We start from the raw sequence: 18,791 nt of genomic DNA, 5'->3' as shown, positions 1-18,791 counted from the left end.
TGGAGTGCACTGATGCACAGCCGCTGATAGATGATTCTGCTGGTACATTCACTCAGAGCACTACATTGTCCTCGCAGTGTACAGAGCCAGATTCTGACCCTGATGAGACTCAGGTGCCCCTTCCCGCACACTATACCACCTTACACAGTGACACAGAGGAAGGTGCAAATGACATTGAAGAGGAGGTGATGGATGACCCAGTTGTTGACCCAGATTGGCATCCATTGGGGGAAGAGGGTGCTGCTTCCAATAGCTCAGATGAGGAGCATCCACAGCAGACATCAACATCGCAACAGCTGTTATCTGGCAGGCCCTGAGCACTCCAAAGACAGGTTCCAAAAATCAAAAGAGTTGCTGGACAGCTTGTCCAGAGGGTCAAAACATCACAGCGTGCTAGGCCGCAAAATGTCTGTCAAAGTAGGAAGAGTGCAGTGTGGCACTTTTTTGAACAAAATCCTCATGATCAGGCCAAGGTTATCTGTAAGAAGTGCGCAAAGACCTTTAGCCGAGGGAAAATCTGAAAAATTTGAATACCAGTTGCATGCTTAGACATTTAACCAGCATGCACTTGCAAGCATGGACACAACACCAAACCTCAAGTGCCACATGTGCAACTGATCACAAAGAAGGTAGTCAGCAACGCTACATTGTTTCCCCCACTGTAAGCCCACCGGTTAGCACAGCAGCAAATGTTGAGGTGTCGTTGCAAGGCCACAGCAGTCAGGGAATCCCACTGTTATATCAACGAAAGACTGATTCTAGGCCATCAGAAAGAACAACAACTCCATCACCATCATCAACCCTCTCTCAGTCCGCCCTGTCCACCGCTACTTCTACCATATGCAGCTCTCAAGTCCAGCTCACCCTCCCAGACACTATGAGTAGGTCAAGAAAGTACTCAGTCTCTCATCCGCGTACACTGGGTTTGAACGCCCACATTGCCAAACTAATCTCGTTTGAGATGATGCCCTATCGGTTGGTGGAAAGCGCAGCTTTCCGCAAACTCATGGCCTATGCAGTACCACGCTATGACCTACCCAGTCGCCACTTCTTCTCTCGCAAAGCCATCCCAGCCCTCCACCATCATGTGAAAGACCGCATTGTCCATGCACTCAAGCAGTCAGTGAGTAGAAAGGTGCACCTCACAACTGATGCATGGTCCAGTCGGCATGGCCAGGGCCGTTACGTGTCCATCACTGCGCACTGGGTTAATGTGGTGGATGCAGGGTCCACAGGGGACAGCGGTGGTGGGACAGTGCTGCCTAGCTCACGGTATAGGAAACAGTTAGCTGTAGGCGTTCCACCCTCCTCCTCCTCCTCCTCCTCCAGAAGCGAAAGCTCGTCCACAGAGCGCAGTCGTACGAGCACTCCATCTGCAGCTGCCACTGTTGCACACGAGGTGTCCCCCTATCGAGCAGCTAGTGGAAAGCGTCAGCAGGCTGTGTTGCAGATGATGTGTTTGGGCGACAGACACACCGCCGAGGTGCTGGCCGAGTACTTGAAGCGACAAACTGAGTCATGGCTGGGCAGTGTACATCTTGAGGCAGGCAAGGTAGTTAGTGATAACGGCCGTAATTTTGTGGCAGCCATAGCCCTTTCAAAACTCAGCCACATACCTTGCTTGGCTCACACCTTGAACCTGGTGGTGCAGTGCTTCCTCAAAAATTATCCGGAGTTAACAGCCCAGCTCCAGAAGGTGCGAAGACTGTGCGCGCACATCCGCCGGTCGCCTGTACACTCCGTTCGTATGCAGAAGCTGCAGCGATTGCTCCACCTTCCCAACCACCGCCTCATTATCGACATTGCAACAAGGTGGAACTCCACCCTGCACATGGTGGAGCGGCTGTGCGAGCAGAGGCAGGCCATAATGCATTTGTGGGAGGATACACGGCCAGGCACTTTGAGAGCAGACATGGAGTTGACAGGTGTGCAGTGGACGAAGCTGAAAGACCTCTGTAAAGTCCTTCAGTGTTTTGAGGAATGCACACGGCTGGTAAGCGCAGACGACGCCATCCTAAGCATGAGCATCCCACTTATGCGTCTGCTCATGCAAACTTTGACGCACCTTAAGGAGCAGGCGTCTGCAGCCAATGTTGACGAGGAGGAAGAGGTGGAGGGAATCCTTGATGACATTCAGCCATTGTCTGCTCAGGGACCTCTCCTGGACGAGTTGGAGGAAGAAGAGGAGGAGGAGGATGATGATGGGGATGATTACTTATCTCGTGGGGCAAGTGAAAATGTTGGCATGGCAAGGTCTGGTACAGGGTTTGTGCGTGACTGGAGGGATGTGGATTTGCCAGAAAGTGCTCCTCCAACCAGCACTCGCAGTGCATCATTGACACCGGGAACATTGGCCCACATGTCAGATTATGCCTTGCGGATCCTAAAAAGGGACCCCCGCATTGCCAAAATGATGAACGATGACGACTACTGGTTGGCCAGCATCCTGGATCCACGCTATAAAGGCAAATTACAAAACATCATGCCACAGGAGAACCTTGACCTAATATTGGCTAATAAACAAGCAACTCTGGTAAATCGGTTGCTTGAGGCATTCCCAGCACACAGCAGCGGTGATGGTTCTCACACGAGCCGTACGGGCCGGGGGCAGCTTGGCAGAGGTGTTCATGGTGCACACAGCAGAAGTGGCGTTGGAGACAGGAGTTTCATGACAATGTTGTGGACTGATTTTTCAAGTACCGCTCACACAACTGGTAATACAGCATCGATGGAAAGTGACAGGAGACAGCAGTTGTCAACTATGGTTACAAACTACTTTTCCTCCCATATCGATGTTCTCCCACACAGGTCATTCCCCTTTGACTATTGGGCTGCTAAACTGGACACCTGGCCTGAATTGGCACAATATGCCTTACAGGAGCTTGCTTGCCCAGCTGCAAGTGTGCTATCGGAAAGAGTCTTCAGTGCAGCTGGATCAATCCTGACAGAAAAAAGGACCCGTCTGTCAACCCAAAATGTGGATGATCTAACCTTCATTAGAATGAACCACGCATGGGTTTCCAAGGATTTTGTCCCACCTTCCCCTGATGACACATAGGGTGACAGAAAAATGGCTTGCTTTGGTCCACCTCTTCCTGGGACTTGACCTATTTCGCCTTTTGCATCAGCTGATTGTCCAACATCAGCATATGCCACTTTCTAAAGCTCCCTAACTGTGCTGCCTCCCCCCCCATGGCCGGGGTCACCACCTAGCGCACGACACCGTGCGAGTGCCGTTGCCCTGGACAGGTGGGTAGGCCAACTCTTGGGCGCGGGCACTGGCACAGGGTCCCTCATAGTGCAATCAAGTGTCTCTGACAGTGGTGGTGCACACCCGCCGTCAGACACACCGCCGTACTATGAGGGGCCCAGTGCCAGTACCGACGCCCACAAGTGGGCCCCCCTTGCTTGGGCAGGGCCCCAGCATTTGCAATCTTTATCTCTCCCTGCTCCTCCGCTGTGTAGTCTGGGCCGTCAAATCCATACTGTGCCTGACACCGTCTGAGCCTACCTCCTGGTGTATTGACATATATTTTGAATGTGTACGCTATCCATACATGTTATCCGGGGATACGGTACCCTTTCTCACCTTTGTGCAATCACGTGCAATCCATACTGGGCCTAACACCGTCTGAGCCTGCCTCCTGATGTATAGACATATCTTTTGAATGTGTACGCTATCCATACATGTTATCCGGGGATACGGTACCCTTTCTCACCTTTGTGCAATCACGTGCAATCCATACTGGGCCTAACACCGTCTGAGCCTGCCTCCTGATGTATAGACATATCTTTTGAATGTGTACGCTATCCATACATGTTATCCGGGGATACGGTACCCTTTCTCACCTTTGTGCAATCACGTGCAATCCATACTGGGCCTAACACCGTCTGAGCCTGCCTCCTGATGTATAGACATATATTTTGAATGTGTACGCTATCCATACATGTTATCCGGGGATACGGTACCCTTTCTCACCTTTGTGCAATCACTTGCAAGCCATACTGTGCCTGACACCGTCTGAGCCTGCCTCCTGATGTATAGACATATCTTTTGAATGTGTACGCTATCCATACATGTTATCCGTGGATACGGTACCCTTTCTCACCTTTGTGCAATCACTTGCAAGCCATACTGGGCCTAACACCGTCTGAGCCTGCCTCCTGATGTATAGACATATATTTTGAATGTGTACGCTATCCATACATGTTATCCGGGGATACGGTACCCTTTCTCACCTTTGTGCAATCACGTGTAACCCATACTGGGCGTGAGAACGGCTGGCGAGCTGTTAAGCAAGCTACAGCACCTGTGGTTTGCACACGTAAGTTTTTCATTTTTTTCAGGAATGACGGTTAGGACTAATTCCGGAACTGCGGTTGACGTGCACTTACTGGGAAATCATCGTTCGCGAGTAATAATTGTAATCAATGATCCCCATCACTAACGTTGTTCAGCGGGTTATCTGTACCTGTAAGCGACAAACGCTGGCCTTTTCAGTGTAGCGCACATGCAGCCATGGATATGTAAGGGCATGACACACCAGTTATTGGCCAATCTCATGTGCCAGAGCCTCACGTGTCCCTCTAGTAAGCCAGACTCGGACCACGGGGCATGACGGAGTCTCGTTCGTTAACGGAATTAAGCTTGCAATGTGTGCATCTGTTCTGTAGCTGGCATGGTTGAGGTTGCCCGTGTTGAGTCAAATTACGCCGTAGGCTCCACTCCTGGTGGTGCCCTTCTGGACATTCCTTTAAGGTTCAGCTTTGCAACCATACTGCCCACATAAAACAAACACTTTGCCTTCATGAACGCTGTTTGGAGGGTCATGACTCGTGGGAATAACGCCGCCCAATCAGTTAACCTGCTAGAGAGATCCTTCGTTGCTCCCAAGCATGACATCACACTCCCTAGGAGGAAGATAATGCCACTGTGGCGACCGTACTCCTGGGGGCGACACAAGTGCACTGATGCCCAGCCACTGCTCGATGAATCTGCTGGTACATTGACCCAGACCACTACATTCCCCTCGCACGCTACCCGGCCTGAATCTGACCCTGATGAAACTCAGGTTACCCTTCCCATATACAGTTCCATCTTACACGGTGACAAAGAGGAAGCTGCAGATGAAAGTGCAGGTTCGACCCACCCGCCATCAGACACACCACCGTACTATCAGGGGCCCTGTGCCAGTGCCGTCGCCAACGAGTGGGCCCCCCCTGCTTGCTCAGGATCACAGCACTTGCAAGGTTGAAATACTGTGCAGTGAGATGGAAGATGGGGACGACGAGGAGTCCAGACTAGTACAGGGATTCCCTAGCGAGGAGACTTATTTCATTGTTTTCAATGTTGGGACAGCAATTTTTGGGGAGCACTATACTCCGGAGAATGATAGATGGGGCCCACCATACACTGGAACATTCCAAAGGTGGACATCAGACACTGGAGCAGCATTTAAAGGGCCCATTATACACTAGAGCATTAGAAATGGGGCCCATTATGTTTGGAGCATTATTTGGGCCCATAAGACAGTGGAGCTTCATCCATGGGGACCAACATATACTGTAGCGTTATGTGGAGCTCATCATATACTGTTTCAAACATTATATGGGACCAATGATTCTGTATAGAGAAATAGATGGGCCTCATCATGAGATGTAAAAAGTGAAGCATTTTTCATTGTACTATACCGCTATTTCTCTGCCGTATCGGAGCATGATGAGTTGTGGTATTATGTGTTAAAGGGGCGCTCTTTCGCCCAGGGCACATGAAAACCTGGAGCCAGCCCTACCCCCCCACAACTTTAGCCAAATAACCCCCATTTTTCAGTGCGTAACTTGTATTATGAAGTTAATTAAGTTTGACCAGCTTAAGTAAGAAGAATCGATGCTTTTGGCATTCAAATGAGCACTGTAGGTGTGTTTCCTGTCCTCCTCTCACTGCCGACTTTTATTCCCCATTGACTTACATTGGGTTTCGTGTTTCGGGACGACCCCGACTTTTCCCTATAATCGGCCGATCTTGCTCGACCCGACTTTTGGAAAAGTCGGGTTTCACGAAACGAAACTCGACCATAAAAAAACAAAAGTCGCTCAACTCTAGTCACGAGAATACAGTGTCAGAATCACCAGGATCCATGGAAGCGTTTCAGAGTTATTACCTCATAAAGGGACAGTGGTCAGAATTGTAAAAATTGGCCTGGTCATGAACGTGCAAACCACCCTTGGGGGTTAAGGGGTTAATATTATTATTAAACCTACTACACATTGGATCTTGGAGATGGGAATACCCCTTTTAGTGAACCTATGAATCTAGAACATACAGAGATGCATTTTGGATTTTTCAATTAACCACCAGATTCTTAACTGAACTCCAGTAGGAAAGCAATCTTCCATATCTTTACTGAGGATGGTAGTGACATTAAAAAATTTCTGCCTATTAATCCCTTAAAAGGTTTTTCCCATCTCCGTGAATACTACTGTCATACATAACAGCAGCATTATTTAAGAAGTTAAACTATTGCGATTGGAGCTACTTACGATCATATCAGTTCCAGTCGGGTGCCGGCGGTGTAACACAGTCAGCCCCTGTGCTGTTTCGAACCAAGGTGTGTAAATGGAAATCCCATTTCATGCCATAAATGACTGATAGATGCAAGTCCTACCCCAGGGACCCACCCTGTCTCGTGCCACCTCTTAGGCACTGCCACCGCCGCTCCATTCTAGGTAACACAAAATTATATGCCATAAATATCTGAGATGAGAAAAAATATTGCGTTAAGCCACGCATGATGAAATTTAAGCAGTTTGAAAATGTGCTACTTCTACGTCTACAGTTTTTAATAAAGGTTAGCAACCACTGTAGGGTCACTTACTTATTATTTAAAATCTGTTTAACATAATTTAACATAGCAAGTAATAAGCTATTTATTTGTGAGAAAACCCATTTAAGAATTGCGTTGTTCTGATTGAAATCAATGGGTTTCCTATGTTATGTAGATTAAGGGGTGTTTTTTTAACCAGTCTTCATCCTGGTCTAGAGATGTCATTAACAGGAAACTTAGAATTCCCAAACAGGACAGCGCTGAATCTAATCCTGTGAAAGCAACCACAGCTTTATAGATAAAAACAGCTGAATAAATGATATAAAGTTGTGGCTCAATATCATAATCATATTTTTAATTTCCAGGATGGAAGAGCAAAGAATGTGTTCCCAGATTAGTTGCTGATTATCTATCAAATAAATTTAATTTAGAGGGACTAGTGAGCCAGACTTTGCCATTTGACCACATTAATGAGGGATTCCAACTTTTACAATCAGGACAAAGGTAACAACAAACTGTTTTTAATTTGATCAATCTGTTAAAAGTCCCAGGGTGCACATTTTCAGCCAGATTTGGTCTTTTTCATACCCATACCTTTACTAATTCTTCAGAGTTCAGTTCTTAAAAATGTATGAGATCAAATAAGAAAGAATTAAAATAAACCAACAGTAAACATATCTTTAAAACACAAAACTTTTATGCTTAATTAAAAATATCCATCCACCCTAATAATAAATGTCTAGTGGATGTGTATGGTTGAGGTATCCTTTAAAAGGGTTCTTTCTTTGTGAACATAAAAAATAAATAAGAGAAATGTCATGAAAGTTTACTACCAAGGCAGATAGATGAAGCTGCAACCCATAATGAGGTCCTTGTTATGGGGGACTTTAACCCCTTCACTACCAAGGGTGGTTTGCACGTTAACTACCGGGCCAATTTTTACAATTCTGACCACTGTCCCTTTATGAGGTCATAACTCTGGAACGCTTTCATGGATCCTGGTGATTCTGACATTGTTTTCTCGTGACATATTGTACTTCATGTTAGTGGTAAAATTGCATTCAAATAACTTGCGTTTATTTGTGAAAAAAACGGAAATTTGGCGAAAATTTTGAAAATTTCGCAATTTTCCAACTTTGAATTTTTATGCCCTTAAATCACAGCGATACGGCACACAAAAAACTTAATACATAACATTTCCCACATGTTTACTTTACATCAGCACAATTTTGCAACCAAAATTTTTTTTTGCTAGGAAGTTATAAGGGTTAAAAATTGACCAGCGATTTCTCATTTTTGCAACACCATTTTATTTTTAGGGACCACTTCACATTTGAAGCCACTTTGAGGGGTCTATATGATAGAAAATACCCAAAAGTGACACCATTCTAAAAACTGCACCCCTCAAGGTGCTTAAAACCACATTCAAGAAGTTTATTAACCCTTTAGGTGAGTCACAGGAATTTTTTGAATATTAAAAAAAAAATGAACATTTAACTTTTTTTCACAAAAAAAATACTTCAGGTTCAATTTTCTTTATTTTACCAAGGGTAACAGGAGAAATTGGACTGCAAAAGTTATTGTGCAATTTGTCCTGACTACGCTGATACCTGATATGTGGGGGGGAACCACTGTTTCGGCGCATGGCAGAGCTCAGAATGGAAGGAGCGCCGTTTGACTTTTTCAATGCAAAATTGGCTGGAATTCAGATCGGACGCCATGTCACGTTTGGCGAGCCCCTGATGTACCTAAACAGTGGAAACCCCCCCAAGTGACCCCATTTTGGAAACTAGACCCCCCAAGGAACTTATCTAGATATGTGGTGAGAACTTTGAACCCACAAGGGCTTCACAGAAGTTTATAACGTACAGCGGTACAATTAAAAAATCATATTTTTTCCACAAAAATGATCTTTTCACCCACAATTTTTATTTTTCCAAGGGTAACAGGACCCTAAAAGTTATTGTGCAATTTGTCCTGAGTACGCTGATACCCCATATGTGGGTGTAAATGACTATTTGGGCGCATAGCAGAGCTCGGAAGGGAAGCAGCGCCATTTGACGTTTTTGGCTAGAATTGAGATCGGACACCATGTCGCGATTGGAAAACCCCTGATGTACCAAAACAGTGGAAACCCCCCACAAATGACACCATTTTGGAATCTAGACCCCCCAAGGAACTTATCTAGATGTGTGGTGAGAACTTTGAACCCCCAAGGGCTTCACAGAAGTTTATAACGTACAGCAGTACAATTAAAAAATCATATTTTTTCCACAAAAATGATCTTTTCACCCTCAATACTTATTTTTCCAAAAGTAACAGGACCCTAAAAGATATTGTGCAATTTATCCTGAGTACGCTGATACCCCACATGTGGGTGTAAACCACTATTTGGGCGTATGGCAGAGCTCGGAAGGGAAGCAGCGCCATTTGACGTTTTTGGCTGGAATTGAGATCGGACACCATGTCGCATTAGGAAAGCCCCTGATGTACCAAAACAGTAGAAACCCCCCACAAATGACACCATTTTGGAAACTAGACCCCCCAAGGAACTTATCTAGATGTGTGGTGAGCACTTTGAACCCCCCAGTGCTTCACTGAAGTTTATAACGTCCGGGCGTGAAAATAAAAAAATCGTATTTTTTCCACAAACATGATCTTTTAGTCCCCATTTTTTTATTTTCCCAAGGGTAACAGGAGAAATTGGACCCCAAAAGTTGTTGTCCAATTTGTCCTGAGTACGCTGATACCTCATATGTGGGAGAAAACTACTGTATGGGCACACGTCGGGGCTCGGAAGGGAAGTAGTGACGTTTTGGAATGCAGACTTTGATGGAATGGTCTGCGGGTGTCATGTTGCGTTTGGAGAGCCCCTGATGTACCTAAACAGTGGAAACCCCCCACAAGTGACCCCATTTTGGAAACTAGACCCCCTAATGAACTTATCTAGATGTGTGGTGAGCACTTTGAACCCCCCAGTGCTTCACAGAAGTTTATAACGACCGGGCGTGAAAATAAAAATATCGTATTTTTTCAACAAACATCATCTTTTAGTCCCCATTTTTTTTTATTTTCCCAAGGGTAACAGGAGAAATTGGACCCCAAAAGTTGTTGTCCAATTTGTCCTGAGTACGCTGATATCTCATATGTGGGAGAAAACTACTGTATGGGCACACGTCGGGGCTCGGAAGGGAAGTAGTGACGTTTTGGAATGCAGACTTTGATGGATTGGTATGCGGGTGTCATGTGCGTTTGGAGAGCCCCTGATGTACCTAAACTATTGAAACTCCCCACAAGTGACCCCATTTTGGAAACTAGACCCCCCATGGAGCTTATCTAGATGTGTGGAGAGCACTTTGAACCCCCAAGTGCTTCACAGAAGTTTATAACGCCTGGGCGTGAAAATAAAAAAAACATTTTTTTCCGCAAAATTATATTTTTGCCCCCAATTTTTTATTTTCCTAAGGGTAACAGGAGAAATTGGACCCCAAAAGTTGTTTTGTAATTTGTCCTGAGTAGGCTGATACCCTACATGTGGGGGTAAAACACTGTTTGGGCACATGGCAGAGCCTGGAAGGGAAGGAGCACCATTTGACTTTTTCAACGCAGAATTGGCTGGAATTGAGATCAGACGCCATGTTGCCTTTGGAGAGCACCTGATGTGCCCAAACAGTGGAAACCCCCAATTATAACTCCAACCCTAACCTCAACACACCCCTAACCCTAATCTGAGCCCTATCCCTAACCCTATCCCTAACCCTAACCCTAGCCCTAACCCTAGCCCTAACCCTAACCCTAACCCTAACCCTAGCCTTAACCCTAGCCCTAACCCTAACCCTAGCCCTAACCCTACCCTAACCCTAACCCTAGCGGGAAAATGGAAATAAATACATTTTCTTTTAGTTTTATTATTTTTCTCTAACTAAGGGGGTGATAACGGGGGGTTTGATTTACGATTTATGGCGGTTTTTATGTTTGGCGGCTGTCGCACGCTAAAAGACGCTTTTTATTGTAAAAATAGTTTTTGCATCACCACATATTGTGAACTATAATTTTTCCATATTTTGACCCACCGAGTCATGTGAGGTCTTATTTTTTGCGGGACGAGTTGACGTTTTTATTGGTACCATTTTCGGGCACGTGACATTTTTTGATCGCTTTTTATTCCGATTTTTGGGATGCAGAATGAACAAAAACCAGCTTTTCATGAATTTCTTTTGGGGGGTGCGTTTACACCGTTCCGCGTGCGGTAAAATTGATAACGCATTTTTATTCTTCGGGTCAGTACGGTTACAGCGATACCTCATTTAGGTCGTTTTTTTATGTTTTGTCGGTTTTTTGCAATGAAAACAATTTTATATAAAAAATAATTATTTTTGTATCGCTTTATTCTGCGAGCTATAACTTTTTTATTTTTTCGCTGATGATGCTGTATGGCGGCTCGTTTTTTGCGGGACAAGATGACGTTTTCAGCGGTACCATGGATATTTATATGCGTCTTTTTGATCGCGCGTTATTGCACTTTTTGTTCGGTGGTATGATAATAAATCATTATTTTTTGCTTCGTTTTTTATTTTTATTTTTTAAGGGGTTCGCTAAAGGGGTTAACTAATGGGACAGTTTTATAGGGCAGGTCATTACGGACGCGGCGATACCAAATATGTGTACTTTTATTGTTTTGTTTTTTTTTTATTTTCAAAAAATGGATTTATTGGGGAATATTTTTTTTTTTTTAACTAATTTATTTAGCGATTTTTTTTTAAATTATTTTTAACACTTTTTTTTTTTTTTTTTTTACTTTATTACCTTGTCCCAGGTGGGACATCACTGTCCTGTGACAGATCGCTGATCTGTCACATCACAGATCACTGTGACAGATCAGCGATCTGTCACAGGCACTGCTGCAGACTTCCTCATGCCTGCGCTTTGCAGGCACTGAGCAAGCCAGCTTCCTCAGGCCCCCGAAGGCCCCCGTCGCCATCTTGGATTCGGGGGCCTGGAGGAAGGGAGTCCCCCGCAGCAGCGCTGCACATTGCGCTGCCGTGGGGGGCTCAGGGAAGCACGGAGGGAGCCCCCTCCCTGCCGATGCTTCCCTTTAACCCCCGGTACACCGCGATCGCGTTTGATCGCGGTGTGCAAGGGGTTAACGTGTCAGGGGCGGTCCGTGACCGCCCCTGACACATTGTGCCGGGTGTCAGCTATGATAATTAGCTGACACTCGGCCGCGATCAGCGGCGCTCACCACGTGGGCGCCGCTGATCGCGATGACGTAATATTCCGTCCATGGTAATTAGGTCCATGGTCACATGGACGGAATATTACGTCAATTGTAGGTAAGGGGTTAACTACCCGGATATTAACTGGGAAACTGAGATCTGCGAAACCCATAAAGGCAACAGGTTTCTGCTAATAGCCAAGAATTATCTTTCACAATTGGCGCAGAATCCAACCAGAGGAGCAGCACTTTTAGACCTAATACTATCTAATAGACCTGACAGAATAACAAATCTGCAGGTTGTTGGGCATATAGGAAATAGCGACCACAATATTGTACAGTTTCACTTGTCTTTCGCTAGGGGGACATGTCAGGGAGTCACAAAAACACTGAACTTTAGGAAGGCAAAGTTTGACCAGCTTAGAGATGCCCTTAACCTGGTTGACTGGACAATGTCCTCAGAAATAAGAATACAGAAAATAAATGGGAAATGTTTAAGAACATCGTTAATAGGCACTGTAAGTGGTTTATACTTTGTGGGAATAAAAGGACAAGAAATAGGATAAACCCAATGTGGCTAAACAAAAAAGTAAGAGGGGCAATTAACAGTAAAAAGAAAGCATTTAAACTACTAAAGCAGGATGGCACCGTTGAAGGTCTAAAAAACTATAAGGAGAAAAATTCTTTATCTAAAAAAATAATTAAAGCTGCCAAAAAGGAAACAGAGAAGCATATTGCTAAGGAGAGTAAAACTAATCCCAAGCTGTTCTTCAACTATATCAATAGTAAAAGAATCAAAAGTGAAAGTGTAGGCCCATTAAAAAATTGTGAGGAAAGCATGGTTGTAGATGATGAGGAAAAAGCTAATATATTAAACACCTTCTTCTGCACGGTATTCACGGTGCAAAAAATTAAATGCTAGGTGAAATGCCGAGAGACAAAGAAATCCCTATATTAAGGGTCACCAATCTAACCCAAGAAGAGGTGCAAAACCGGCTAAATAAGATTAAAATAGATAAATCTCTGGGTCCGGATGGCATACACCCACGAGTACTAAGAGAACTAAGTAATGTAATAGACAAACCATTATTTCTTATATTTAGAGACTCTATAGCGACGGGGTCTGTTCCACATGACTGGCGCATAGCAAATGTGGTACCAATATTCAAAAAGGGCTCTAAAAGTGAACCTGGAAATTATAGGCCAGTAAGTCTAACCTCTATTGTTGGTAAAATATTTGAAGGGTTTCTGAGGGATGTTATTCTGGATTATCTTAATGAGAATAACTGTTTAACGCCATATCAGCATGGGTTTATGAGGAATCGCTCCTGTCAAACCAATCTAATCAGTTTTTATGAAGAGGTAAGCTATAGACTGGACCAAAGTGAGTCATTGGATGTGGTATATCTTGATTTTTCCAAAGCGTTTGATACCGTGCCACACAAGAGGTTGGTACACAAAATGAGAATGCTGGGTCTGGGGGAAAATGTGTGTAAATGGGTAGGTAACTGGCTTAGTGATAGAAAGCAGAGGGTGGTTATAAATGGTATATTCTCTAACTGTGTCGCTGTGACCAGTGGGGTACCGCAGGGGTCGGTGTTGGGACCTATTCTCTTCAACATATTTATAAACGATCTGGTAGAAGGTTTACACAGTAAAATATCGATATTTGCAGATGATACAAAACTATGTAAAGCAGTCAATACAAGAGAAGACAGTATTCTGCTACAGATGGATCTGGATAAGTTGGGAACTTGGGCCGAAAGGTGGCAGATGCAGTTTAACAATGATAAATGTAAGGTTATACACATGGGAAGAAGGAATCAATATCACCATTACACACTGAATGGTAAACGACTGGGTAAATCTGACATGGAGAAGGACTTGGGGATCCTAGTTAATGATAAACTTACCTTGAGCAGCCAGTGCCAGGCAGCGGCTGCCAAGGCAAACAGGATCATGGGGTGCATTAAAAGAGGTCTGGATACACATGATGAGAGCATTATACTGCCTCTGTACAAATCTCTGGTTAGACCGCACATGAAGTACTGTGTACAGTTTTGGGCACCGGTGCTCAGGAAGGATATAATAGAACTAGAACGGGTACAAAGGAGGGCAACAAAATTAATAAAGGGGATGGGGGAATTACAATACCCAGAGAGATTAGCAAAATTAGGATTATTTAGTCTAGAAAAAAGACGACTGAGGGGTGATCTAATAACCATGTATAAGTATAAAAGGGGACAATACAAATATCTCTCCGAGGATCTGTTTATACCAAGGGAGGTGACTGTCACAAGGGGGCATTCTCTGCATCTGGAGAAGAAAAGCTTTTTCCACCAACATAGAAGAGGATTCTTTACTGTTAGGGCACTGAGAATCTGGAATTCCCTGCCTGAGGAGGTGGTGATGGCGAACTCAGTCGAAGGGTTCAAGAGAGGCCTGGATGTCTTCCTGGAGCGTAACGATATTGTATCTTACAGTTATTGTTAGGTTCTTTAGAAGGACGTAGATCTGGGAATTTATTCTGACAGAATTTTATAGGCTAAACTGGATGGACTAATGTCTTTTTCGGCCTTACTATGCTACTATGATTAATAATTTCCTAAATACATTCGATGAGCAATGATTGCCCTCCCCAGGACTGGTGGGGTACTTGGAGCTGGGCCCGTTGGTTTCAATGGGAGTTGTCACAGTGGCAGTGACCTGGTCCATGGCCCTGGGCGTCCATTGTAAAAGCAGGATGTCGAGTTTGTGGGTGATGATTAAAGTTTGTGAATAAATAAGTTGTGACGCCACCTGTGGTATTCGGCAAGGGAGATGTTAAGCCGACGCTGCAAGCAGATCCTCTGGGACAGATGGTATAGTGCAACAATGATGGTGTAGCCCTCGACAGGTAGGGCTGTAGTCCCAGGGCAGAGTAGGTGAAGTGACGGTGAGGGGAGACGTGGATGGCGCAGTGTTAGGCACAAAGATATAGCAGTGCTGAGTGTGTTGGCGCAGGAATAAGCGGAGGACACCAGGGCATGTAGTTCCAAAGCTTTACTCACAGTCTGTTGCGCGTACAGGTGCCCGCATCCGTGCCGTGTCCTCCAGGTCAGGAGCTCAGCCAACTTCCAGGCAAGATGAAGTACTCCTTTCCAACACTCCGCCAACATATGCCTTTTCTGAACGTCTCCCTTCTTGCGCCTATAGTGAAGTACTCACAGTACTGAGTTACACTGGAGTTCTTCCTGTCAGATGTTCCTATGAACTCTAATTGTATGGCAGACAGCTGTAGCCTGCTTCGGGGACTCCTTACTACCTAGTCCCGACTCACTCATGTTGCTGTTGTGCCCCCAAGTCTTGTGTGGGAATAAAGTGGTGACAACTTCTATTCCTCCGATGTCAGCTGCAGGACCATTAGTATCCATACAACCTCGGGGACCGGACCCCAGCCTTGCGCTGTGAACTTGGGAAGGTTCTGCTCTAACCCTAATCCTTAGTCCTCCTCTCCTTATGTTCCGTACTAATCCTTCTTTCTTATGGAGAGAGTCAGGCTTTCCATCAATGTCCCTTTCCTGTGCCAGCGGACCCAGGTCACTGAGGTCGTGTGGGATGCAGGATGTTGTGTGGGATGCAGGTGTTGGAGCGTGGTCAGGTGTCTCCACCTTACCTGGATGGTGGGGTACCACACCTCAGGAGGAGGTGCAGTACCACTGTGGCGACTGAACCCTTAGGGGCACCACATACCCCCCGTTAAACACAGCACGTCCGCGGGTTGTAAGTGAAACAAAGACAGACAAAAATCAGGAACATACAAAAATTTTTGAATGCTTAATAAACAATACTTATCTAAACTTCCCAATATGGGAGGCGCTGATCCTTGAACGTTTCAAACAATTTAACTAACTATCTATGTCGAAATATAGTACCTAATTTAAAGTGCTATTGGCAGTAAACTCACTACCAGTTCAAGTATTATCATTAACACATTTCTTTCACCTTTTTACTATTACTTCTAGACCCTAGGTGACAACCGGCGACGCCTGGTTCGTCACCTGCATTTTCAAATCTTTATTCAAATTTTTCATCTTTATTCAAACATTAACATGAGTCTAAACTCTGTAAAACATTCACTATTAGTCCGATTCCTAGATCTCACGACCAACTATATCCTATATAAAATCTGTTCTATTACCATTAATGTCTTTATTAAACACTATCACTATTTACTTTTTCTATCAAAATGCTAAACATTATTATTAAGTGCAATTATGTAAAGTAGACACTGATCCAGCCAAGATGTCTTGAAATGTCCCTATTAAAGCAGGTCTATGTAAAACCAAGAGAAAGCACCTTAAGAGGTACAACTATTTACAGGACAGTTCTGGATCACTCATTGTCCATGATCTCCACAGTTCAACTATAAAGGGCTGCCAAAGAAACTGGGCAAACTGGAATCAAAAGAAAAGCAACATGATGAACAAAAATGAAAAATGAAAAAGGCATAACGGTGCCTATACCCTCTTGGGTAACAGCTATTAATTCTTAGTGATGGTCCCCTCCTGGGGTGGTGGAAGCGGGTCACTTGGGCTGCTTCCAGGGGAGAACTGAAGGACATCCTCTTCTTGCTGATTGTTCACAAATTGCAGGTATTCCTTCTCCCAAGAAGTGAGGTTGGTATCTGCCTGTGTAGATGGAATGGCAGCGGGAGTAACTGCTGCCTGTGAGGGTAGCACTTCAGCTGCTGCTCGTGGTATCTCTGCTGCCAGTGATTCTGCAGGAGTTGCTGCTGGTACCAATGGATGTTGTTCTCCAGTTTCAGGTGGCACCACAGTTAGCAGTGCTGCTGCCGGTTGCTGCTGGCACGGTGCAATTTGGGTGCTGCCACTCGATATCCGAGCAATCACGGGCCCATTTCTGTCCATGGCAGCAGTCCCTAATGCCAGGATCATGGCAGGGGCAGTGATCCTACCTGGTGATTCCCAGTGATGTTCGAGCTCCTGTGTGGGTACAGGAGGGTGGATGATGGCAGCCACAACCTCCGGGGCTGCCTGATGAGCGGCCTGCAGCTGGGTCGAAGCTGTTGCAGGATCGGCGCCTGCCAAAGCCTCCGGGATGGACCTGCGCGGCTGCGCCAGGTCCGAGTAGAGCCTCTGCCCCTGCTCTACCGCTTGCTCTGGGGCTCTCATATACCTCCTCCTGGCAGGCCGCATCCAGTGGCAGCATCGGCTTGGAGGTGGAGGTGGGCGCTGTAGATGGTATCGTAGCGGCCATATGCCCCGCAGGGGCTGCCTGGGAGCAAGTGGTTTCTCTCCATTGCATTCTCCTGGCCTCTGTCCTTCTTCCATCATGGCATTCTGGCATTCTTCCTCCTTCCAGGCCTCTTTTCCCGCCACCGGCTCTCGCTCCTCCTTCTGAGGGCGGCGTCTTCTTCCTACTCCTCCATACCAAGCCAGTATCCAAACCCCTCGGGGGGTGGGCCATGTTGCAGTTGCCTAGAAGTTCAGGCAGGGGAGCCCCAGGACAGTTCGCGGTCTTTTCTTAGGACCACCCATATTGTCACGCCCTTCTTCACCGCGCCGGTGGCCATTTTGAGAGTCCATTTTGCAGTCTATTAATTTGGTTATTCTACACATTCTCAGCAATGTTTAAGTCCAATAAAACTCAGGCACACAGAACCCGGTGGCACCGGGCTTCGTCATCCTGTTCGTGACGCCAAGTTGGATCGCCCTCCCAGGGCTGGTGGGGTACTCAGAGCCGGGCCCGTTGGTTTCAATGGGAGTTGTCACAGTGGCAGTGACCCAGTCCGTGGCCCTGGGCGTCCATTGTAAAAGCGGGATGTCGAGCTTGTGGGTCATGATTAAAGTTTGTGAATAAATGAGTCATGACGCCACCTGTGGTGTTCGGCAAGGGAGATGTTAAGCCGACGCTAGACAGATCCTCTGGGTCAGAGAGTATAGTGCAGCAATGATGGTGTAGCCCTCCACAGGTAGGGCTGTAGTCCCAGGGCAGAGTAGGTGAAGTGGCGGTGAGGGGAGACGTGGATGGCGCAGTGTTAGGCACAAAGATGTAGCAGTGCTGAGTGTGTTGGCGCAGGAATAAGCGGAGGACACCAGGGCATGTAGTTCCAAAGCTTTACTCACAGTCTGTTGCGCATACAGGTGCCCACATCTGTGCCGTGTCCTCCAGGTCAGGAGCTCAGCCAACTTCCAGGCAAGATGAAGTACTCCTTTCCAACACTCCGCCAACATATGCCTTTTCTGAACGTCTCCCTTCTTGCGCCTATAGTGAAGTACTCACAGTACTGAGTTACACTGGAGTTCTTCCTGTCAGATGTTCCTATGAACTCTAATTGTATGGCAGACAGCTGTAGCCTGCTTCGGGGACTCCTTACTACCTAGTCCCTGCTCACTCATGTTGCTGTTGTGCCCCCAAGTCTTGTGTGGGAATAAAGTGGTGACAACTTCTATTCCTCCGGTGTCAGCTGCAGGACCATTAGTATCCATACAACCTCGGGGACCGGACCCAGCCTTGCGCTGTGAACTTGGGAAGGGTTCTGCTCTAACCCTAATCCTTAGTCCTCCTCTCCTTATGTTCCGTACTAATCCTTCTTTCTTATGGAGAGAGTCAGGCTTTCCATCAATGTCCCTTTCCTGTGCCAGCTGACCCAGGTCACTGAGGTCGGCTGCAGCACTTCCTTCATCCATCCCACTCAGGGGATCTTCTCTCTTCCACTGACCCTGTCAGACTGACTAAATCCTAAACTC

At 45.9% G+C, this 18,791-nt stretch overlaps 1 protein-coding gene across 2 annotated transcripts in view; it reads left to right on the top strand.

Moving 5' to 3' along the window:
• LOC141100839 (alcohol dehydrogenase 1-like) overlaps positions 1-18,791 on the top strand; it is a 170,069-nt gene that overhangs the window by 127,081 nt on the left and 24,197 nt on the right. The window contains exon 8 of one of the 2 annotated variants that reach the window (XM_073589536.1): positions 7,190-7,328. The exons of the other annotated variant lie outside the window; for it this stretch is intronic. Within the exon in view, the coding sequence (XP_073445637.1) occupies positions 7,190-7,328 (139 nt within the window). The remainder of the gene's footprint in view (positions 1-7,189; positions 7,329-18,791) is intronic. 2 annotated transcript variants of the gene reach the window in all.

Source organism: Dendrobates tinctorius, unplaced genomic scaffold (assembly GCF_039654945.1).
Source record: "Dendrobates tinctorius isolate UK_male_01 unplaced genomic scaffold, ASM3965494v1 ptg000011l, whole genome shotgun sequence".
Classification (NCBI taxonomy): Eukaryota; Metazoa; Chordata; class Amphibia; order Anura; family Dendrobatidae; genus Dendrobates; species Dendrobates tinctorius.
Note: the sequence above shows the minus strand (reverse complement) of the source record. Positions and strands in the feature narration are given on the sequence as shown.